This window comes from Biomphalaria glabrata, chromosome 1 (genome assembly GCF_947242115.1).
Source record: "Biomphalaria glabrata chromosome 1, xgBioGlab47.1, whole genome shotgun sequence".
NCBI lineage: Eukaryota > Metazoa > Mollusca > Gastropoda > Planorbidae > Biomphalaria > Biomphalaria glabrata.
The window spans coordinates 16669011-16694820 of record NC_074711.1 but is presented as its reverse complement, the minus strand read 5'-3'; the positions used below and the strand labels follow the sequence as shown (position 1 = coordinate 16694820).

At 33.9% G+C, this 25810-nt stretch overlaps 2 protein-coding genes across 9 annotated transcripts in view; one reads left to right on the top strand and one right to left on the bottom strand.

Annotated features, from left to right (window-relative positions):
* Positions 1–5835: 5835 nt before the first annotated feature.
* Positions 5836–18576, top strand: LOC106065108 (uncharacterized). Of its 8 annotated transcripts, none has more exons than XM_056025115.1 (3): positions 5836–6061; positions 11873–12111; positions 13864–18576. In XM_056025115.1, exon 3 carries the CDS (start codon positions 13869–13871, stop codon positions 15906–15908), a length of 2040 nt encoding a protein of 679 aa, XP_055881090.1. In that variant the 5' UTR covers positions 5836–6061; positions 11873–12111; positions 13864–13868; the 3' UTR covers positions 15909–18576. The 8 variants fall into 8 exon arrangements, 6 of the variants coding, with proteins under 6 accessions (XP_055881090.1, XP_055881068.1, XP_055881082.1 ...); XM_056025093.1 differs by lacking the exon at positions 11873–12111 and adding an exon at positions 6482–6548; XM_056025107.1 differs by lacking the exon at positions 11873–12111 and adding an exon at positions 6482–6657.
* Positions 17409–25810, bottom strand: part of LOC106065107 (histone-lysine N-methyltransferase NSD2-like) — a 20522-nt gene continuing 12120 nt past the window's right edge. The window contains exons 9-17 of the mRNA XM_013223868.2: positions 24607–24766; positions 24345–24473; positions 23863–24052; positions 23315–23578; positions 22662–22783; positions 22440–22576; positions 21559–21665; positions 21265–21463; positions 17409–21041 (exon numbers count right to left, since the gene is read on the bottom strand). Coding sequence (XP_013079322.2) covers positions 20365–21041; positions 21265–21463; positions 21559–21665; positions 22440–22576; positions 22662–22783; positions 23315–23578; positions 23863–24052; positions 24345–24473; positions 24607–24766 — 1985 coding nt within the window. The 3' untranslated portion in view covers positions 17409–20364. The remainder of the gene's footprint in view (positions 21042–21264; positions 21464–21558; positions 21666–22439; positions 22577–22661; positions 22784–23314; positions 23579–23862; positions 24053–24344; positions 24474–24606; positions 24767–25810) is intronic.

Genomic DNA, 25810 nt, shown 5'->3' with positions numbered 1-25810 from the left:
TTTCAGACAAATCGAGCCATGTTTACATTTGATTCATGCATTTACGCTTTTAATTACTTGTAATTCTTGTGGCAGTGTCTTTGTTACTAATATTTGGCTATGACGTCACGGCGTGACCATTGAAGTAATATCTATGATATAGTTTAACGTTGCGGTATGCATTAGTTTACATTCATTTATACTGCGCAATTACAATATTTGAGACCATTCTGTTAAAGTTGTCTACAACATCTATCCTGGGAGGGCAATAAAAAAAAATATAGTAGCTTCCAATGGGAAAAAAAGTTTGTACAATATCTAGCTTTAAACGTTAGAATTACCAAAAAACAATTCATATTTTCGATGGTCTTATGAGACTCCCGGCAAATCGTCAATTGACACATAGGCCTAAATGTTACGAACCCGAAATAGCATCAAAGCAGGGGCGGACTGGCTATATGGGCATTCGGGCAAATGCCAGGTGGGCCGGTACCCAAATGAGCCGGTAGGGTCACCTAAAGGTCCACACGAATGTCACTTTGGTACGTATTAAATTGTTAATAGCTTTATAACATTCTCTGAGCGTCGCGTTAAAAAAATCGTTTATAGACCACATTGTAGGTCCTAAATAGTCCTAATATTAATTTAATTTAAGACATTTTCCAAAATAATGTAATAGCCTACATCCGTAGAGAAGTGCAACTTGTAAGCTTCATCCTTTTAGGGCCTACACACTTAGCGATGAAAAAGCAACATGGGACCTTTATGTCTTACAAAGATATAGAGTATGCGTACAGTTATAGATACATTATTAAACTTAACATAACGATTTTGAGAACAGGTAAGCCTAGAATTGAGGCCCATCGTACGATATACAATTTATGGGCCGGAGTGTATAGACATGCCTGGGCCGATTTTGACACCCAGTCCACCCTTGCATCAAAGCAATAGGCCTTCGAATTCGAATACCATAGATATAATATTATATATATATATATATATATATATATATATAATGTTATAAACCTGGTGGAAGCACAGATGGGGGTAGTGGTGTGAGTGTAGTTAGCCGACGCAAATCGCCCCAGGCCAGCGCTAGACGAGCGGTCAACCGTGATGGTTCGGGAAGGATCGACGTCGTGAACAGAGCTCAGGAGCGTCACGAGGGTTGTAGTCATCTGACACCCAGAGTGGTCGAGCGACGTTCTGTCCGGTTCTAGAAGGCCAGTAGGGACCCTATATAAAGAGCGGAGTGTCGCAGTCAAGACGGTTCAGAAAGGAGGTTCACGACAGGGGCTCAGAACACGGTCGACTATAGCACAGTTCAACGGTGTGGTTCTGTACAGAGCATTACGACGGTTCAGTGCGGAGTACTGTCAAGTACAGTTGAGACGGCTGGCGTCTTGATCTTGGTCTGCGATCGAGTCCGACACAACGAGCCTAGTGTGTGAAGTCAGTCCTGAACTGTTGAACCCAGTGCAAGCCCGGAACGAGACCGAGAGGCCAGTGCAAGAGTTGATACGGCGGAACGGTGTTATCGGAGAGATATTTGTACAGTGTACGTGTTGCCAATTGTACAGTATTGGCTGTTATTTATTCAACTATTAAATTGTTACGTTACTTTGGAGCCCTGAGTTGTCAAGTTCTTTAAGTTGGTGGTGTAAGCTGCAGTTTGCAGAGAGCCTGGATAGTGAGATTCGTAACAACTGGTGTCAGAAGTGGGATCGGATAGGAACAGATCTACTATGGCTCGTCTGAAACTGCTGTACGAACTCGAAGTGAAAGAACTGAAGCGAGAGCTACGCGATCGAAGGCTGAAGACAAGTGGAATTAAAGAAACCTTACAGGCACGCCTCCGGGAAGACATAGTGGAAGAAGAGGAAGATCCAGACACGTATCTTTTTGACGTAGAACCGCATATGGATGAACTCTTGAGCTCAATGATAGGAAACATCAATTCCAAGATAGATGCCATGAACACCAAGATAGCCGCCATGAACCAACGCATACCTGATGTGGAGGAGAGAATCGTCAATACAGACGTTCGTTCAGATGCTAAAACCAGTGAGAGGAGCCTTGGTGGTGATCATGAGAACCCATTGAAACCTGACGAAGCCGTTGAGAGGCATATGCAAGTCGAGATATACCAGCCAGATCTGCACCCAACAGACGTTGGTCCAGCTGCCAAGACTGAAGAGGGAAGTCCTGATGGTGGTCAAGAGAATCCAAGGAAGCCTGACGTTGAATTTGTTGACATTTGCACGACGAAAGTCATCGACAAGGTCTGAAACCAACAGACGATTGGCCCGATACTGAGACAAGAGATAGAGGTCCTGATGATGATGAAGAAAGCCAAATGGAGCCTGAGGCCGAAGATGAAGTGGAGTGTTACCAACCTGCCCCAGGAGCATGTCCTCCAGACATGGCTGAAGATGAATTGTCCCATCATTCCCTGTCCTGTGGATTTGAAACCCATCCCAGTCCTTCTCAGCAAAGCTCTATGAATTCACATCTTTGGACAACGATCTTGGTATCCCCAGCCCTTACATTCTATACCTCTCCATGTGTCAAGTGGCTGCCCTCAGTAGTCTTATTATTGCTAATAAGATTTACTTTAAGACTGTGCACAGAGCAATGGTTATAAAGGTTTATGTATAGATTGTTTTATATTATTTTTGTTCGAAAACATATAGGCTATGTCCCGGAAACCTCATTCGACTGTCGGTCTCAATTTCGTTGTAGTCTCGTGCCCGTTCCACATAGGATTTCTTTGTTTGTGACACGATCTCTGTTAGTGACTCTTACAGTCGATCTTAGCCCTTTTATTATTGGGCCGCATTTAGCCTCGATTTCGATCATATCTCGTATCCATAAGTTAAAATTACGTCTGTGTTTAATAGGTGGATTTTTTTTTTGTCTCAAGACCAATACCTTGGCTTGTCCAAATAGGCCGTAACCTTTGGAAAATGGCCCCTGCTTTGACTGATCGCTCCCTCCCCCCAATCGCCTGTAAGAATGCTGCATATAAGTAGCCTATCTTTCCAATATTAGCAGACACTCTTTTTCAAACAATATCCCCAGAAACTTCTAATCCACCTTAGCTTTGACCTGGTCAAATATTTAAACCAATTAAAATTTGAGATCGTTACAGCTAATTGACTGCCTGGTCATGTGGTAGAATATCCGCGGTGTCATGGCAATGATCTCGAGTTCTAAGCATTCTCGCTGCCATCCTCTGAAACAAAACAAATAATTTAATTTAAAACAAATAATTTCATTTAAAACAAATAATTTAATTTAAAACAAATAATTTAATTTAAAACAAATAATTTCATTTTTGGAGTTTACCAAAATGGTCTAATCCACTGTTGCCGACATCTCGCGAGTGTGGTTCTCTCCAGACTCTGTAAACATTTATATAGGCCAACTAAAACTCAATTCTAACACTACAGCTGCATAGTTTCTAACATTATCAAAGTAAGCTTCGGCTATTTTTATATAAAAATAAATTGATTCCGCAAAGGAGCAGCACTTACTTCACGAACAAGTATTTAGTATTCGTAGGTTTAATAAGAATGTATTGAAAGAACGTTCTCGCTGATCAGCGAAGTCCGCGGCGCAAACGGCAACCTTACATGATGAACCGTGCACTTACGAGAGTGTACGATCCCTAGCCAACATCCGATTGTTGGCACTTTGGTACGACAGTTGGGATGCTGCTGGCGGTGAGCTCTATAGGCAGTTGAGTAGACCAGACCGAAAGGACACGTGGTGGCGGCTTAATCGTTCGGAACAAACCGTCCTAGCCCAGTTCCGAGTTGGAAACTGTCTAATAGGTGTTTACTTCGGATGGTTCAGGGACAATTACGACACACGTAGAAACAATAACCACATTCTTTATGAATGTCGCGTTCTGCATGAAGGACGATCGGGACAAGGATTTGAGAGAGAGAGAGAGAGAGAGAGAGAGAGAGAGAGAGAGAGATAACTGGTTTGTGTGCGGCATTAGGACTGGGGCAAGGCGACCTTAAAACTCACAGCCCGCTTCCTTCACGTGCATGGTTCGTTACTAATGGGGTTTCTGATTCGCTGATCAGCGCACAATGACTTAGAGGCTTTTTTCGCAAAGTTGCCTACAATATGAAGAAATCTCATGTGTTTTGGGAATGATGAACTGGGGCGAAAAGTCTTTGATTTATTGGCATGTTTCATCAATCAATTGTTAACTTCGAATAAAAGTTAGGCCTACTAAAATTAGTTGTTTTGTGGTTGTTGTTGTTGTTGTTGTTTTTATAGCTTTTATCAACTCAGCCCGTACAAATCTTGTACACGCTATTTCTCACACTTCCAATTTCGGATTAATTGAAACTTCGCACAATTAGTTATTGTTCCTAACGTAACATAAGAATCAGTCAAAATATTAAATTCATTAATTAGTGGTAATTAATAAATTTTGTATGATATGGAACAGGGAAATAAATAGAGAGATTGTATTTAAAATAATAGGAAAGGGAAACGTCAAATGAAGTTCGAAGAATGAGGCGGAAATGGTCAATTGAAAAATGCGAGCAGTAGGCCTATTCGAGATAGCGCCTTTTATAATGTCCCTAATGCACGTGATTGTACAAAAGACACGTTTTGTCCAGCCTATTTTTGACGGGAGCATATTTTTTTAAAGAGGCTCTAATAAGAGAAACTTTTTACTCTAGTTAAGAAATATTGTCGAGAAGATCCTTGTGATTGCTTGCTCCTTTTCCCCGTTTGACGTCCTTTGTAAGAAACACGTTCCTCAAACTGTTACTAACATTATCATTAAGCCTGTCGAAGAAGACATTTCAAAACGTTTCCGCTAATGCTTCCTAATGTAGCCCTAAATGTGAAAAAAAAAAAAAATTAACGAGACATATATCTTACCTAATACAGAGACCTAGATCTATATAGGCCTATCTTACCTAACATCGAGACATATATCTTACCTAACACGAAGATGATTTTTCGACGATCACGCCTATTACAGACAGTCATCTTACGTGGGCTTTCAGTATCTCGAATGTTAGGCTACTCGCATAGTAGGCCTATAGCCTAGTAGATCTATATATAGATTAGTACTCTCTCCTTCTTTATTAGACTTAGGCCTAATTTTTGTTTACAGAATGAATAGTGTGCTTTAGACGCCAGGAGAATGTAAACATATGTCTAAGCTTTTATAGCAAGATATATTAGATCTAGCAATGGACGCAAGGAAAGTGAATTTCTGAAGCTCGGAAAACGATTGGCGTGAGCCGGGATTACACTCCGAATCCGCCGGGTTGAGCTATAGAATCCCTTGCTGATAGTGTAGAAAACTGCTGCCAGCAAAATTAGGTAGGAGCTACCTTTACTAGAAAACAAAATATTTAAAAAATAATCAACGAAACACTCGTTTTTTTAATAAACATTTATTATTATTTAAAGGTTTGGATTCTGAACATATTGTAAATATAACTTGCAAGTTGTGTTAATTACGGTGTCTAATTTATTTTATTTTTCTTCGCATTCATAAAACCCTCCCTGGCTCTCCAGTGTGGAAACCCACATGAGCGCTATACCACGACCCTAAGGTGGCTAAGGCGGGGTGGTGGGTGCGATTGAAACTTATTTTACGTCCGGGATGGTACCATTTACCATTGCTATCCAAAACCATGGATATAGATCTAATTGCTGTAGAATGGCGATGGATAATATAGTGAAATACATCAAAATACCCCCCTCCCTATTTTTGTTTGTTTTTCTTGGGATTTTTCAGACGCCCTTCTCGATGGGAATTAATGCTATAAACAATTAGATCTTTATATATATATATATATATATATATTTATATTATATATTATCATGACCTAACTAGATTATAATCTATAATATAATAATAAGTCTATATCGTAGATATCTATTATAATCATATAGACTAGTATAGTAGATCTAGACTAAAGACTCTAGATCTAGATTCTGTATGCTAATTACAGATCTATAAAATCTAGATCTATTCTAATATATAATATTTGAGACATATAATATCACTGATCAGTGTCACTCTTGACTCAGTGTGAGTGTACTATGTGAACTAGAATTGGCAATAGACTCAATAGTGAATTATGAATAGATCTTAATTTTAATCTAGATTTAAAATTATCATTATCAATGATTATGAGTAGTTAAATCAGACATGTCAAACTCATTAAGCCATTTAAGGGGGTAAGGTGTATGGGCCACATAAAAACTTTTTATGACCTGAGGGGCCGCAGCCAAAAATCAGTTGCAAAACAGCCTACTTACTAGTTTTATGTAGATCTAAATTAGAAACAATACAATAGAATACATTAAATGATTAATTAATAGCATTCCTTTCCCTAAGTTAGCTAAATTTGTAGTACAATTTTGTAATTAAAAATTACTATGACTACGCATTATTTTGTTTGTCCTGATGCTTGACATCTTTTCTGGGATACAATTTTATTAATGTCAGGTTGAAGTTTGTTTGCCACTGACGCTTTCATCACTGATGACAAATTTTGATCAGATAATCTCGAACGGTGAGGTGTTTTTTTTGGTAGCTTTCATTATGGAAAATAACTGCTCACAACTGCTTCAAACATAGCTAGAATTCTGGCTGCAAATTTCCGCAATTCAACGAACTTTCAGGTAAATAACTAAAATTTTGGCAAAGCCACTTCTATATTAGACTATATACTTCGCTTTCAACAAAGAATCTGACTGCTATTCTACTAGCTCTAGTTGCATTACCAGCAGCATTTTCAGAAGCAAATGAAAATGGAGAGATACAAACAACGAAAATTCTAGCTAGTACTAGTATGAAACGAAGTCACGAAAACGGTCATTGAAAGCATCTTTTACCAAATTTTATATTTAATCTTTTTAGTTAATGACACGTTGAGAAGTGAACAAGATTTATCCACACTCACAGTCGTAATTTTGCTTGAAAGCACTCCACATCATCACACGCAGTTGTGACAAATTTGACTTTACTTCGAAGTTTCAAATTCAAGTCTTGCAGGTGATCAGTGAGATCAACTGCAAATGCCAAATTCTGAACCTATTCGTCAGTTTGGAAAAATGTTCAACAGGTTCACCTTTCATGTTCAGAAACAATAAAATTTCTTCATGCAGTGCAAAAAATCTCTTCAATACTTTATGACATGAAAGCCAGTGAACTAATGTGTAGTAGGGAACACAATCAAACAAGATAATTAATTATCAGAAACATTGAAAATTGGCGATGATTTAAAGGGAGCGACTGAAACCGGTCTTATGACATATGTTGGAACTGTAATTACTTTGCGCAGAATGTTTCTTGGTGAAAATTAGCATCAGTCTCTCTTATTTTTGCAAGTAGCTTTGCATCAAAACCATTTCATTTCATGGTTGGTGCGCCATAAATTGTACTGCAATATCACCTGTAATATCTCAAAAACATCCTTGATGTTGTTGTTTTATGCATTGAACACAGCTCAAGTAGCTCATCATGGAGCACAAAATTCCTGTCACAAGCCCTTATGAATATAGCCAACTGTGATACACCCGTTACATCAGTTGACTCATCGAGAGCCAATGAAAATAATTCAAAATCAACTATTTTGTTTAATTGTTCACGCAAGCTGACTGACATGTTTTTTATTCTATCTGCCACAGTGTTCCTAGTTAACGCTATTTATTTGAATGCTTTCACCTTTTCTTGACAATTTACTTTGGCTTTAATGACACACGCCTTCATAAAATCACATTCACTAAATATTCTCTAATGCTTGCAATTAAGTTTAACAAAATGTAGCTTGCTATCACTGCAGACTCACTCTCGTTGTTCAGTTTAACAAATACTATTTTTTTCAATTGAAGTAGCTTGCCATCTCTCATTTTCCAGCGTAATAGTTTAAGATTATTTTGATAATTTTTAGGTGGTCAAGCGGGCTGCATGCAAAGTGGTCGCCGTGATTGACATGCCTGAGTTAAATGCTATTCGGAAGTATTCGGAAACCTATAGCCCTATACAGTACTAGACTCTATACTATTGGCCAAAATTTCAAAGTTTGACTTTGACAGTGCATTATTAGATAAAGGTTTGACATAGAAAAGAAAATGAAGTATCAAAATCTTCTTTAGTAAACTTTAGTTTAACCTTTTTAGCTCTGCGACCCTTTTACTATTCCCAAGTATGTGGCGACCCCTCAACAATAAAATTATTTTCGTTTATAAGCCTAAGTAATGGTGCTTTTGCTAATGGTATGAAAATGTAAGCCGCATATATGAATATCTGATAAATGTTTGTATTATGTTAGATCACAAAACAATATATGTCATTGACGTATATATGCTGGAAATGTCATTTCTCTATAGAATTAAATTCCAAATAAATGACATTGTATCTTTATGACGTACATTTATCACGTTTTCTATTTGATATCCACACTATTCATGTTCCATACTTATGTGACCATTTGAAAAGCTTGACGGAGCATGGATGGTGGTTAGGGTAATAGTAAGCTACATTGCTACAAGTGTTACGACTGTCTTATAATGTTTCTGGTTCACCAAACAAGGAATTTTCGGGACAGTCTTTGCAAGATCACGAAGAATGTCATCTTCTACATCAAGTCTTTTTCTGTATTTTGCTATACTTGATAACTAACAGACTGGAGGACCGTGTCTCGCAAAAATGTATTATTAAAAATGAAACAAGAAAGTCCAACACAGACAAATCGTGTTATGACTGCAAACATTAAAAAGAAATCTTTTGTCGCTTCATCTCTATTAATGAGTTCAATAAACTCTTTTTTTTTCATCGGAACATATTCATTTTTGACTGTGAATAGACTTCTAGCAAGTGCAAGAAATTTAGAAAGTAGGATGAAATGTCGTCTTTATGCATTCACAAAATTTTCTTTCACAAAAATTATTATTTTATCCTTTTGTCAGGTTCAATGTCATTCTCCTTATATAATAGAGCAGATAAGATTGGCAACATTTAAATATTATTTTCGTCAAATTTTGTTTGTCAATTTGAAATTTCATTCGAGAGGATCAGATTTTTTTTCAGACAAATCGAGACATGCTGCATTTGGTCTTTTTGATGAAGTTTTTCATTGCTTCTTTTATTCTTGTAGCAATGTCTTCGTTACTAATATTCGTTGATTAATAAACAGTGAGTTTCAATAACTTATGGTAACTCATTCTGTATCAAGTGTTTAAATCCAGACAGACATACAAGAAGCCTGTAGCACCATTGCTAATAGTTTTCAATGAGATTTTCTACTTTTCCAAAAATGAATAAACATTTTTCTGGTACATATCTCATGTTGTTTCAAGTGGTTTGCAAAAGAGAAACTCTTCTTTAATATCGTCTTCATTTATGCACCTAAATGTATTGGTACATTATTTGGTCTTCATGTCGGAAAAGCCTGGATGTTAAGTGTTAATAACTTTGCTGTTACATAGATTCTGCTTATAGAACATCCTTACAAATAACGCACTGGAATTTTTCAATTGGACTATTGAAGTAAAGCTAAACCTTAAAGCAACAAAACATTTTCTGTTCTCGATGTTCTTTTGTGGTAGATCTATTGTCATGGACTGTTCCATGATGGAAATCGTTCACTTTAATAACATGGACTATTAAACGACAACCTATTATTAACTATAAAAAATCGCTTTTCAATTTTGTCACTGCGTTGACTTAGAAATAATAGTTATGATTCCGCAACGTTTACATAACAATTAAATTATTTGAAATCATTCTGATTAATTTTCCTTTCTTGAATAGCAATGTAAAAACTTGTACAATATTAAGTTACATATGCTAGAATAGACACACAAAAAATCCACGTTTTTGATGGTCTTAGGCAACCCCTGGCGAATTGCCATTCGATCCCCAAGGGGGTCGCGACCCACAGTTGAGAACCCCTGATCTAGTAAGTCTAGATCTAATTATTTAACTTCATTCAATGTACCTAGCTCACTTTAAACATTTGCCCATTTATTCTCTATAAAAAAAAAACAACAAACAAACAAATATAATTTAAGATCATTAACATTGATGTCCAAAACTGGCTGTTTGAAATAAATTTTGGTAAGAAAATCATAATTTAATACAAACACCCTATTAAATTTTTTTTGTTTGGACTCAAACAACTTGGCTTATGAATCAAATAAATCAGCTCCAAAAACAATAAATATTGCCGGGGTCACTAGCATAGACTTAGCCAACCAAAAAATATAGTCTTAACCCTAGGAAGAGGTAAAGTCATCTTGGTAACATAGGAAAAAGCAACAACCTGACTTACAAATTTGAAATTCTTTTTTCTTACATAAAAAGACAACTAAATGGAAGGAAATTGGGTTAGAAACATATTGGAAAATGGACAAGCACATTATACAGCGTGCTAGTTTTGTTATTAAATATCAAAATAAAGATTTAATGACCACAAAAACAGCGAGTGTTCGAATTCATGTAATGTCCGGATTAAATAAACTACTTTAGATCTAGATCTATAAAAGATTCTTAAGAAAATCTAGATCTATGACTATTATATGAGTCAGTAAAATTCAACAATTCAAGTCATGTAGATATCCTGAAATTATGATATATATAGATCTATATTAATCTAGAACTATCATATAGACTCTAGATCTACTACTACTAGTATAGATCTTGGCCTCCTTCAGTCATAGAGCGACTATGGTTCATTTTGAATACTTTTTCATGTGACTGTGGAGCCCTATTTTGGAGCTACACTCCTGTCCACAAATATCGCAGGTTAAGGTGGTAGAGGGGTTGGCCATTTTTCGTATTGCATGCTTTTCTTCCAGAGCTGAGGCCCATGTTTTTTCACTGTTCATAGCTTTCTTGATCACCGTCTCTCTCCACCTAAAGTGCGGTTTAGGGCTATGTCCTCCCTATGGTCAGTATCAATGTTTATTGTTTTGAGGTCCCATTTTATTACATCCATGTAACAGAGATGAGGGTGACCAGTTTTTCTTGAGCCAGACGCAAGTTGCCTGTAGAGAATGACTTTCAGGATGCAATTGTCCTCCATCAGGCGAACATATAGATCTATTACTTAGTATACTAGTATACATAAATTAGTATACTATAATATGATGAGTCATAAACTATTTTTTTTTTATTTTATTATACTTATAGAATAGATCTAGACTTTTTAGTGTGTCTATACTATATCTATTATAGATTTCTTATTACTTATACATAGAGTCTAGATGTAGTATTTATATTGTTATGAACCTGGTGGTGACACAGACAGGGATATTGCTGTGTGATTTTAGACTACGCAAATCGCCCCAGGCCAGCGCTAGACGAGCGGTCAACAAGTGACAGTAGATGCCAGTTCGGCAAGGACCTGTGTTGTAAATATTACACACACAAGTCACGGCGAATGTGATCAACCTGAGTGGTCAAGCAACGTTCCATCCCGTTCTAGAAGGCCTGTAGGGACCATATATAAGAGCTATATAATAAGAGATATATAATTTGTTAGAGTCAATGTAACCAGTAGGAGTCGAAGTCAGAACAGCATGGTGTGTGTAGACGGTCTGTGACAGAGGCAAGGTTTTTGTACAGTCAGTGTAAATGTTGTTGCCAATTGTACAGTTTGGCTGTGATGTCTTTGAAATTAAACTGTTACTGTTACTTTGGAGCCCTGAGTTGTCAGGTTCTTTAGATTAGTTGTGTCATGTGGTGCAGTTTGCAGAGGCTGGCTTTCCCTTTCCTTGCAGCTTTAGATTCAGCTCATTTAATTTCACTGTTATATATACCGTAAAGTAAAATTTGTGCAACCATTTCTCGTCATCTAATTCAGGGTGATTAATGCTTTTTGTTTTCATTTAGAAATGTATCTATTACATTCAAGCACCAAGCAAAACATTTCAATACCATACCTTTGGAAAGCCATCGCACTTTATAAAGAATGAGTCTCCATTTCATTACAAATTCTTTTAAACTGACGATGATAGAGTGCTTTTGACAAGATGCTGTTAAAAATCTTGATTACCAAATTCATGACCTCAACTATTTTGGCCAGAAATGTTTGGGCACAAAGCGCTTCTTGGTGTATTATGCAGTGAAATGTAAGTATTTGGTGGTTTATTTTGCGCCAAAAATTTTAGTTGCCCCTTAATTTTTTCCCTTCATACTTCTGGCTCCATCAGTTGCTATTGAAATGATTTTATTTATATCGATTATATTGTCTTCAAGGTATTTTTGCAATACAGTAGTTGTATCTTCTCTAGTTTGTCACGAGAGCGGTAGTAATCCTAGAAGTTCTTCTTTTGGACCTTGGGAAGACATATACCTGACAACAAGGCCAACTAGTGCCGTGTCTTTTATGTCACAAGACTCAATTATATCAAGTGATAAAGCAGAAGAAAGTTGAATATCTTTCACCAGCAAATATGTTACATTTTATGACATGAGGGAGGGGTGCGCTGAAAAGCAAGTACAAGTGACTGAGAGATAGAATTGGTGCCTAATACTCGTTAATCGAGTCAGAACATTTTTAAATGTTTTATTTTTTGATAAAATAAATAATATTTACGTATGGAACTAAAGAGCAGCAGATTCACATCCAATCCAAAGAGCCGCAGGTTGCCGACCCCTCTACAAGTCTATAGTGTATATAGGTCTATATAGATAAAATAAATAATAAAGAAAATTTTATAAATTTTAATAAAATATTTGATTTCTTAATAATATTCTTCTATCATTTCTAGTTTGATGACTATGCTCTATTTTTATGCTTAAAAGATCTTGAAGACCAGCAATTAGTATTTTGTGTAGTAGTGTAATGTACTAATACGTAGAAGTTGATGTGAATCGGGTTTTTCCTAAGTAATGTGACGAGTAAGAACAGAGTAGGATTACGAACAAGAAGAATAACGGACAAGACGCCTAAGAGGACGACGCTAGGCTAGCGACGACAGAGGACTGTGCCCGTTTTATTGTTTATTAAATTGTTGAAGTTATCAGCCTGCGTTATTAAGTATATTCTTGATTCATAATCCTACTCTGTTCTTACTCGTCACATTACTTAGGAAAAACCTGATTCACATCAACTTCTACGCATCTTGTGTCATTACAGTAGATAGTATACACATGCCTTTTTGGCAAATACAATTGGCCTAGAAATGAACATTATTTAATATAGATTCACATTCAACTTCTACGCATCTTGTGTCATTACAGTAGATAGTATACACATGCCTTTTTGGCAAATACAATTGGCCTAGAAATGAACATTATTTAATATAGATCTAAAACATTTTAACAAGAATGATATCATATATATATATCAAAGTGTAGAAAACTAACTAAACATTTTAACTAGAATGATATCATATATATATATCAAAGTGTAGAAAACTAACATCTTGAATGGAACAAAATTCTTGTGACATCAAGAAATGTTAAAAAATAAGCAATAGTAACAGTAATTAGATAAAGAGACACAAGGATAAAGTCATGGTTTAATTCAGATTATTTCATTATCATTCGGCTAAAATCTGTTTCAGTTAAATTTCAGAGATTATTGTTAGATAGAGATTTATTTAAATTACAGTGTATAAATTACAACTTGTGGATTGCTCTTTGCATTATCATTACATGGTAGATTTCATGTGAGGACGAAGAATCCGCTACTAGCCCTAAACTTTTATAAACTTAACAGAGCATCACATCTTAATTTAATAAACTCCATCTATATCTTGCTTTGGCATTCTATGTAATTCAATTTTTAAAATAAAAAAGCTTGGTTTTTCAACTGAAAATTTATAAAAATGTTTTTTGCCAGAGTAAAATTATATTTCTTTTTTTGTTTCTTTCAGACAACATGGAAAACTTGCCTGATGAGATACTTTTACAGATTTTTTCAAAACTTTCTTTCATCGATCTGTTATCAGGAGTCAGATGTACTTGCTGGCGCTGGTATCATTTATCTTCAGACTCTACATTGTGGTCTAATATAGATCTGTCACTGATCAAATGTTTTAGAAGTACAGACAGCATTCAGTCCGGCATCAAAGTGATGCTGAGAGAAGTTCACAGTTGTTTGGAACATTTGACTTTTAGTAATATACCAGTCAATGGTGGAATTTATGAACTTTTTGGGTCATGTTGGAAGCGAAAGAACAAAGTGAAATTTGAAAAACTTAAATCCATAGATTACTCCTACAGTGATGTTTCTTCTAGAAACCTCCGTGTTGCCCTAACAAACCATCCTGACATAGAAGAACTTATCTTAGTTCATACAAAAATTACATTAGCACAAGTATTAGATGAAGCTATTCATCTTCCAAATTTAAAATGTCTGGTTTATCATGATTCAAAATCAAGAGATATTAACTCGGATCGACTAATTAATAAGCTCATTGTTATGAAAGTTCCCAGACATTGCCAACACCTTGAGGCTGTAGAATTACATACTTTGGTAGCTGATTTGGATTGTGAAGTCTTATCTCAGTTTTTTAAATATTGTACGAAGTTGAGAAAACTTTCTTTGACCTGGTCTACAAATATGACTGCAGATTCTTTTGCTTCAGCTAACCTTTGTGGGCAATACATTACACATCTTGGTCTTCATGACAGGCAGCAGACTGGACCATATTTAGACTTTGTTCTCCCACATTTTCCCAACTTACTTCATTTAACTGTTGGTGGAAAAAACATTCATTTGGATGATACTATAGCCATCAGTGAGTTTTCACCTAAGTTAAAAGAACTGGAGCTGGAGATTAGCTGTGAAGATGTACTAGAGTATAACTTGACAAACTTCTTCAACTCATTGTGTGGCTTGCAGCTGCAAATCATTGCTGAAAAATGCACATTGCTAACAAAGTTGCATGTGCCATGTTCTAACATTGATGATGACAGTGTCATATTTCTTGCCAAACATTGTCTTTTCTTAGAAGACTTGAACTTTTCTCAGTGTCACCGGTTAACCAAAAATTCACTTTTTGCTTTATCCAAGCATTGCTTACGTTTGAAAAAGGTGAGTCTGCAAGACACATTAATAGATCATAGATATATGATAGGTTTGGTTACCAAATGTTCTAATCTTGATGAAGTCATTTTGGACCATAAATCACCGGAAATCTCCTCTCTAGCAACAAGTGCAATGTCGACCAGTGTTTCAACTGAGATTGAAAACAATCATGTGGATCTATGCCCTAGAGAGGAGGATATTCCTTTCATTGACATGACCCTTAGTGCTGAGGAGTTAGAAATGCAACATGTTTTGTTCAATAATTTAAGCAGTCCAGAATCTTCCAATCTGAGCAGCAGTTGTGATGCTTGCTTCATGTATCCTGAAGCTGTAACATGCACTCCAGTTAAAATCAACCATTGCCATTTGAAAAAGCTTTCATTAAAATATTCCTTAGCCAAGGAGAAATATCTTCAAGAAATTATTAGAGAGTGTCCAGATCTAACCTATGTCTCACTTGATGGTTCTAAACACTTGACTGACAATCTAATCATTACTCTGGCCAAATGTTGCCCAAATCTGAGACATCTTGGAATTTCCTCCACTCCCTCCCAGAGCACTGAGGGGGAAACAACTTTTGGTGATGCTGCCTTGCTGGCTTTAGTTCAGTGCTCTCACAATTTGGAGGTGCTGCAATGTTTATACAACTGTAACATTACCTCCATTGGTGTAACAGCGCTGTTCCAATCATTAAGTACTACTCTGCGCTCTCTCACATCATTAAGTCTTTGTGTTGGTTTGGGTTATTCTTGTAACATTGCTACAGTTGTGTTACATGGATTTAAGTATTTGACAGAACGATCTAAACAACAACTTAAAGATGCTTCTGCAACTGCACGAGGGATAAGTTTTATAGTGCTGCATTTAGATCTTTTAAAAAAAAGATAGGTAATTTTGCAAGTAAGATGACTTTAATAGAGATGAATATTATCATTTACTGATATTTAGTTTTCTTTTTTCAAAGAGAAAAGATTTCACTGTTAATTTCTATTTAAGTTTTTTTTGTTCAATAAAAACTACTGAGAAGTAGGAGATTTTCCATAATTGTATTAAAACTTTTGTGATATTTTAATTCCTGTCTCATTGTCATTTGTGATATCAGAATTTAAATATTCCTGATACATACCTCTGCCAAAATCTCTTGGGGGGTATTGTTGGCTCCACAAATAACTTTTTTTTCATCCTTAGTGCCTCATACAGCCTAAGTCCCAACAATTCCTTGCAGTTGTTTTCCTTTCATTTCTTGTACCTGCCTCTCTTCCTTTTTTTTTTTTCGACGTGCTTTGTGACATGATAGTACCACACAAGTTAATATTCCACATAGTTAATATTCTTTAAACAATGATCATACATTCCTTAGTATTCTTTGAAATTAATTGAATAAATCACATAGAAGACATAACAAAAAGATGCGATTTAATGTCATAGACTTTCTAAGAATTTCAATTTATTTTGTTATAATAAATGTATATTTTTAAAAACATGTTTTGTTTAGAAACTTAAATTAATAACAAAGTTTTTATGTGCCAGCATGATTTCAATACAAATTTTAGTACTCCTGTCAATGCAGATAAAAATGTTTTTTTCCCCTGCATGCTTCAGTAGCTAGTTACAGGGGGATTGAAAAAGAATGCAGCAAATCATCTCACACTTATTAATTTTGTAAGCATTGTAATGGACTGAATTAGTGATCATTTGATACAGGAGTTGTAACTGGGTGTCAATTTTAACTTGTCTTTGTAGGAAAATCACTTATTTACTCTCAAAATGGAGACTTAGTGGTGGATTGGTAGAAGTGCAAAAGATATTGCTCGCTGTGCTTGACCTGCCAGGTCCCCTGACCTCATTGTGTGCAACTTTTTTTTTTCCTCTGGGGGTAAGTTTGTTCCAGCATGGCCAGTAAATATCAATGACATGAAAGATCCAATAATAGCTCTACAGTTAACACAGTGAACTTGGTCATCCTGAAGTCCGTTGGGGAGGAATTTTCGTATCAGCTTGATATCTGTGCCACTAGTGGTGGTCCCTTTGAGCATTTGTAAAGCATAAAATAAAAATTTGTATACAAATTTTATGCTATGAATCATTTGGTTTATTACAATTTTGAAATATATACTATACCAATGGTTTTGGCGCATTGTTTTAAACAACCCTGCATTTAAAATTACCGTATATTAACTAGCAATTTGATTATTCCAATTTCAGTATTTATTTACTTGTCTATGTATTGCCTATTATCTAGTCTAGTAGACAAATTGAGTTAATTGTCACAATATGAAAATGTTTTTTTCTTATTAGATTTTAAGATGGATCTACATTCCATACTAATGTAGGCTTACATAAATATAATTACTTCCTGTGTTAGCTTAAAAAAACAATAGTATCAACTGAGAAAGGCTATTTCAAATTTATTTCTTTTAACTTGGATCAAAGAAATGTCAAATATGTACAATGTCAATATGCTCAATTTGTCAACAAAAAAAAAAACACAACTTGTGTTTGATTGATGAAATGTATTACATTCAATTCATTAAAGGTTACAGTTAGTCTTTTCATGCACATTAAACTTGCATAGTCAACTATTGAGTCAGCATATTCAACTAAACACAAAATTACACATGTAAAATGGAAGAAATTAGTTTTAATGTTACTCTCTTTACTGTAATTATACAATAAAACAGGCTGCAATAACTTACATACATGACTGTTTCAACATTAGAATTACAACTCTTTGTGATGTCCACAAAAATGGCACAAATATTAACAAAGAATATTCACAAGTAAAATGTAATTGTCCACACTAACTTTTCTTCTTCAGGAAAGTGGTAAAGTTATAAAGCTTAATATAAAGATAAGTTTCCCATTATGAAAAAAAAAATATTCCTTAGCCAAGGAGAAATATCTTCAAGAAATTATTAGTGTCCAGATCTAACCTATGTCTCACTTGACTGACAATCTAATTACTCTGGCCAAATGTTGCCCAAATCTGAGACATCTTGGAATTTCCTCCATTCAGCATTGATATTGTGTTATTGAGTGGTGTGGGACAAAAGTTAACTGCTATAATGTGCTTGTACCTTAAAACAAGTCTTTTGATTTTTTTTAAAATACCAATATTTAATTTAAATTACATTGAAAACTGGTTGTTGTTTTTTTAATTAGGGAAAAATTGTAAGTTCAGATTTAGAGTTGTAGTTCTCTTTTATGAGGAAGGAGCTTACAATAAAATTATTTTTGTGTGTGAGTGGTAGCAGTAGTAATACATTTTAGAAAGGAACCTACAAAACAAAAGTTCACTAATGTTGAATGGGTTTATTTTATTTTTTGGTTATAAAGCATAACTGTTTGCCCTTTTGTGGAGGGAAAACTGAATCTTAAAGTTGTCTGGGGAGAATCTCATAAAATGAGAACAAGTCTTCCAATTGCTTAATGAACAACTAGAAATAGAAAAAGAAATGACACATTAGTGCAATAGAACTAATTTTGATATAATAAAGTATTTTAGTTTTTAAAGACATAATTCAAATAAAATTCTCAGCAAATGCCTATACCCAATTCATAATTTGACCAAAAAAAAAAATAATAACTGGAATTCTTTTCTAAGGAAAGGTAAGGTAACATTCATAATCATTTGCCTAAGAATGTACAGATAACAGCAACAAGGGTGAGGTACATTTCAGTATTGCATCACATAACTTCAATAAGAGCACAAACAGCATTAGTTGCACAACAGCAGAATGAATGACAAGTTTGATCTAGAATTTCATTCCATTTCACTGATCTTTATAGATCAAAATTAGATAGATATATATGTATATACACAAACATACAACAAACTTATGCCCTGAAACATTTTGAATGACAATTGAAGAAAGAACCACACAACAATACAAATAGTGACATTTACATGGAATAATTGTAACTTTAAGGGATGAGAATAATTATGTGCATGTTAGATTCAGTTTATGTGATGTAAAAAAAAAAAAGAGTTGATGAAATGGCTTAGAACAAAGTTTGACTTTAAAAAGTTTTATAATAAAAGAAGAATTCTAAAAAGTTTTAAACTAAAACTTTTGTAGAATAATTTCTCAACAAGATCCAAATTTTATTAATTTAAAAACAAATGCTATTAAAATAGATTTTAGATAGAACAAAATTTAAAGCTACTGAATGTGAGTTTTGGAATGTTATCTTTTTTTTCTTTTTATGTAGCTTTTTAGAACAATTTTAAATGTAACAAATTATTCTTTTGAAAAAAAAAAATTAGCACAAAATGTAATTAAAATAAAATTATATCCTTTTTTTTTTTTTTTGTGAACAAATAGACAAGTTTAGTTAATACCGGTATGCACATGTATGACCAATGTTTACACTTTTGGAATAAAGAAATATTCTGCAGCCTTCTAAAAAAAATTTGTGTGGAGAATATTATGTCAAAATGATTTTAGTCCTAAAGCTACCTTGTCAATTAAAAATAAACAACTTCCTTTTTGTGAGCCCCCAAAATCGAAATACTTAATGACATACATATAAATAATTAAATAACGGAAGCATTTTAAAAAGTGAATCCATTTTTATGCATGCTAAATATTATTTAGAATACAACAAATTAAAAACAAAAAATGAGGCCTAGCAAAATGAAGAGAAAGCGCTACAATTACCAACTTCTTTTCACAGAAGTAGCAACATTGTTGCTAATGTAGCATTGAAATGATGTCTAATAATAAAATAATATCTTTTGTTTACACAGCAACCAAACAATGGTTTTAGAATAAGATATTAGCCCAATGAGAAAAAAAAAATCCATTAGCAACTTAGATTGCTAGCTTTTGTTTTATTCTGGTGGATAGACATTGACCATTTTTCAACTTTAGATCATGATACAGCCTAAACAACGAAATTGAAAGGCATTCTTTTGCTCTGATTAAATGAGAATAGTTGGGTAATCAACATGATCCATGCTAATCTCTGTTTTACAATTGTATTGCCAGTAACATAAATGAGTAAATGCCACTTAGTTTACTATTAGTTGTACATAAAACCACTCACAAGATTAAAGTCTAAAAAAATAAGGAAAAATTAAAAAAAAAAAAAGTTATAAAAATTCATCATAAAATGTCCTAATTCATTGGTATTCTTAAAGTCTTTTCTTTGATCTCTAGCCTGAGGTTCCATGAGGATTACTCAAGAAGTAGCAATAGCATTTGATAAAAAAAATAAATAAAAACAATTTTTATACACAAAGTACTTAAATCCATAATTAAAAAAAAAAACATTAAATCAAATGAATGATAAATAATATACATCAGTAGAAGATATTTGTTTCAAATGTGTAACTTGATTTCTAGGGAAGATCAATCACAAGATCGGAAATACTATCATTATCATCACTTTCATTAGTCACTAAAGACATGGCTGCTTCTGAACCACTATTTACTGCAGTTAGAGTCTTAGAAACTGCACCTTTCGCTTGACTCAATCTGGCCCGATACCTGGCTTTAGTGCGAGTTACATTTCCCTTAGAGGATTCACCATTTTTGACAGGAGCTTGCATTGGTGGTAAATGATCAAACGTGGCTATAGTGTTAACATCAGCATTGCAAAACTTGGTATTTGTCTGAAGTAGCTTTTCATTACCAGTACTCTTTGTTTTAGCTCCAGTGGCTCTACCAGCCTGAACCTTAACATTGGATTTACTCTCAGTGTCATTGCTGTCTTCTTTGTCATCCTGTATCTTAGGGGTTGAGTCTTTCACAGGTTCATCCTTTCCCATTTCTGCTGCATCACTTTCATTTGAATTGGAGTCTGCTTCTGATCTTGCCCCATTGGTGCCAGTTATCTCTGTGCGCTCTGCAGAGCCTTCTATGATATCGGTATGGTCACAGCAAATGTCCAATCCATCCACTTTGAATATGTTCCCTATTAAGTGTGCATTGCAGTAAGAGTTAGGACATTCAACACACTTTACTGAAGCCATTTTGCCACATTCATCACAATGGTGCCACGGGCATAACCATTTTCCTAAAGATACAATTAAAATGTATAAAAGTTAGTCAGCTAAGTTGAATATGTTATGAAACACAATTGTAACAATTAAATATTACAAAAATGATTGACAACTTTATAAGAAAAAAGAATGAAACAAAAAGGTAATTATCACAGCTACAGCTTTGATGTTAACAAAATAAGCAATAATTTGAAGAATAATGTTTTTTTTCATTTCACAAGCTATAATTATTAATACCTGATGGAGGTTTGGTGAGCTTGAGACACTGAAGGTGATACACCTTGGGGCAGTTACCCTTATCACACATGACAAGTTCTCCACCTTCACCACAACGGAAGCAATCATCATCATGCTCCTTACGAGGATCCAACTTTTTCTTTCTGCGTTTCTTTTTAAGTTCTTTGGCCTTCTTCTCATTAGCAGTTGCTGCTGCAGTCTGAATTAAAAAAAAAAAAAAGTAACATACTTTGACATAATTTTTTTATTGAAATTTTATGTATGAATCCGTTGGAAACAATATTATTTAAGTACCTTGGGTCTTACACCTAAAAATCCACTGCAATTATCAGATCCGCATGCACAGGCTTTCTTTTCATTTCCCAAACATTCCAGATTGTAGTTGAATGTTAACTCAGAGCCTAATCAGGAAAAAAAAATGCTACACATTATTTTTCTTAAAAAGAACAAAGAGAAAAAAATTAAACAAGATTTATTATTACTACCGGTACTTGACAATATATCTACAGAGTTGCTACAGTAATTGCTTAAATTACAGGTTAGGATATAAAATTCTGGTGTACTCTAAGTATTTTACCAAGCTTTATATTAAAAAGTGCAAAACAATTATAATGCACATTTTAAAAAACATCCCAGCTTAACACTGTTTCATTTGTACACCAGATACACCACAAAGCTAGCCATTTACAATTGTTCAACATGTATGAAAATCTTCAATAACATTACATTGCTACATCCCTTTCTTCTGATACGTTTTTAGTGGCAGATCACTCCTTATAGGTGGAGAAACTGCTCTACAGTTGCTTGACCATGTGAAAGAAAGAGAATATCTTTAACAACTTTCCAAAGCCTCTAGAATTTCACTATTATTCAACTGAGACAAATGAAAGCCCATTAGTCTTCCAAAATAAAAATAAATAACCCAGGTGTAGATCTAGATTTCTTAACCTAGCTTTAAACTTTAATGGCGTTTATTTTATTTTTAAGTGATTAAAAATATTCTAATATTAAAATTCCAGGTTTTATTTTTCTTTAAAAGGAAAAATGTCTTTCCCATGGTTTCTAGGATTATTTTGGCTTGATAAAGCACAAAAGAATTACTGGTAAGTATAAAAAAAATTTAAAAAAATGAGATGGTGTGTAAAATAGGTACTGTGCAAAAGTGTGAAACCAACCTTTAGGAATATCACAAAGTGCAAAAAGTCCAACTCTAATATCTCCATTTACAGTCCATTTTTGGGTTTCTAGATTGGGGCAACAACTATGGTTCATGAAGCGTGAAAAGTTGCCCTTTGGACCAGCATCAATTATTCTAGGAGATAAAGAGCATTATTTAAAAAAAATGCTTAAGTTAAAAAAAAAAAAAGGTTTTAGTTATACAAGTACAAAAGCATTACCTATTTTTGTCCATTGTAAGCATGTAAAAATTAGTTATATTATCTTCATGTGCTTGTTCTATTCTTCTCTTGCACTCTTCTTCATCAATAAGATCTCCAACATATTCTAATACAAACTGTCCCTACAGAAACAATAAAGCAATTAGAATCAAGAAGTTTGTTCTCTCATCTCAAAACAAAAAATAGTTCAGAATCAAGCATCAATATATATATTTTAAAAAATGTTAAGCCATCAGCACCAAGAAAAAATTTTTTTTTAGGATAAAAAGAATGGACTTGACTAGTTGACACTACAAACTGCAATAGAGGAAGGGAAGAGAACCTATCAAAGCTGTCACCAAAAATCTAACAAATGAAATTTATCACAGTCAAGATATTTAGAAAAAAAATCAATATGTAAACCAATACTTTATGGTCTGTATCAAGACTTGATAAACCAAAGACAGCCTTAATCCCAACTCTCTAGAACTAACAAAAAATCAATGTCTTGAATACAACAACAGTTGGTAAAGCCAGACAAGGTATGATGAGATTGGAATGATTGGGCCATACCTTTAAGTAAATATAGGGCTAATAAGAATTACAGTAAATTTAACTGCACTTAGAACACAAACCTGACTCAACATAATTGAAATTTAAAATACAATAAGTACCTTTTTAATATCTTCTAAACATCTTAGACCCCATCCACGACTTTCACTTTTAAATGGTTCACATTCTGGGTATTGTCGCTTCTGAAATCGTTGATTATGGCACTTTTCTCCTGCAGGACAAACAGTTGGATGGCACTCGTACATCATCATTCTGTTTAGGCAGTCTGTGGTACATGCATCCTCTTGATCTGGCTTGCATTCACACCGTGGAATCTCTGAAAGTTCTGCTTTGCAAATCTGGACATTTCCTATAGGTACATTACTCTGTACAAAAAAAAAATATAAAACACATAATCAATAAAATAAACTATTCTTAAATAAAAGATGTCCTCAACAATGTGAGGAAAAAATAGTTAAATTTTCAAGAGTTTGTTCCATTATTTGTCAAAATTAGTGTATTTTTAGTACAGTCTCTAGTTAAATATCTCAATATAATATAGAGGTTATTTTTTAAGAGTTGCATGATGCACTAAAAAAAGAAGCCAACACAACATTAACTACTCTTTTTTTTTTTTACATTAATAATTAAATAAAAAGAAAAAAAAAACCTTTATAAATTTATAAGGTGCAGGCTTTTTGTCGCTACGCTCCTGTTCTTGTTCAACTTTTTTAGCTTTAGCTGCAGTCCACAACTTGAAGGCTTCTGTTGCTTCATTCACACCTTTCATGTAAATTTTGAACAATCCCCTTGAAGAACCTTCTTTACTGCCCTTATCTCCTTCCTGGAACAAAAATACCCTGGGGAAAAACAGATTAGATAGTCTATAAAAATTTAACTTAATACAATATGGATGTGCATATAATTATTAAGTAAAACAAAGTGATAATAGATGGGCATGTAATGAAGCACAACCTGTATTATTTTTACAAAAGTGTTAAGTGATACTTACACTAATACTACTATCAACAAAAATACATTGCAGTAAAAATTCTAGTTTAAACAGTTATAACACTCTAAATAATAACACTAATATTATAAATGTGAATTATCTAACTAATAACATTAATATTACTACTGCCTACAACTCACCTTCCTCTGTGAATCCAATAATAGTCATGAGATCCAAAAAATCTAACAGGAAACTCCCCAACTTGATGTGCTTTTTCTTGAATGTTTAAAGGAACATGTCTTGGGTGACAGATTTCTCCTGGCCACCATCTGCCAGTAAGAATGGTTTTTATTTCAAGATTATCGTAAAACAATACTACTAAGATGTTTTATTTTTTTAAATATACCCCTAACAATGAGCAAGTAAACATTATCATGTACCAAGAGAAGAACTAAATATCACCTGTAGTTCCCAACTTTGATCCAAACAATGTTTCCATATAGAGGCTTTCTCCCAGCTGCACAGTCCATACAGAACCAGGCCTCTTCTGGAGTTTTCTCAACCTTCACACACTCTGCATGGAAGGCAGCAGGGCATGTCTCACAGCAAAGTAATGTTCCTCCTAAATCCAAATCATGAACAAATGATTATTTAGAAGCAATAGAATTTTGTATTTTCCCATAATTATTATATTGGAAAAGTTTAAATTTTTGAACTTTTCTTAAAAAAATACGAAGGAAAAAATATACAAATGTAACTGCCTACATAATAAATATAGCTTTACAGTAAACAACAGCTTTTTATTTAACTCTTTCAGTGCGTATTGTTTCGATAGAAAATTATTTTTTTTCGAACAAAAGAAAATGTGCAATGTTGTAGAGTTACAAAAAATAAAAACGTTTTTATTTTATTAAATAATTTAACATAATTGATTTTATAGGAAAATAAATAGGCTTCAAAGGTGTAATAAATGAATTAAATTATGAAGAAAATATTTTTTTCATTAAGTGTCAATTGAGTATAGATAAAGATATTATAAAAATATAAATGATTCATACAAAATTGATATACTGAAAGGTTCAACCTTTTAATTCTATATTTAATCCATAAATAATGAAAATCACAAAACTTAACACATTTCGTCACTTTATAAATTTCATAAAAGATGAACAAATACACTAAGATAGTGTAAACCTCTATCACAGACTTGCCTACCCCCAAGACCCAGAATGTGGAACATTCAGGTTGAAAATGTGGAATTTTGGGCCTTAATGTGGAACATACACGCGTTTACATTTGTCAGTCATACTGTACGCAATATAAATAAAACTTCAATTATATTACTTTAATAACAATACTAGTTTGCTTCTTATAAATTAGATGTAAATACTATAATATAATTAAAAATAAGAAAACCTTTAATTCATAATTATGTCCTTTGTTTGAAATCAATAGTTCTAACTCCTATATGATGAATTCTAAAAAAAAAATGTATTCTAAAAAAATGTATTCTATTGACCTAGACTCAAATGTTACTATTTTTATTTGTTACTACTAAATCTAAATCTAATGACTAGATTATTCTAGATCTACTTGATTATCTATCCATTTCTATGGCTCTACTCTAGTCACTCTAGAAGTTGTCTCTGGTTTAGATCTAAAATAA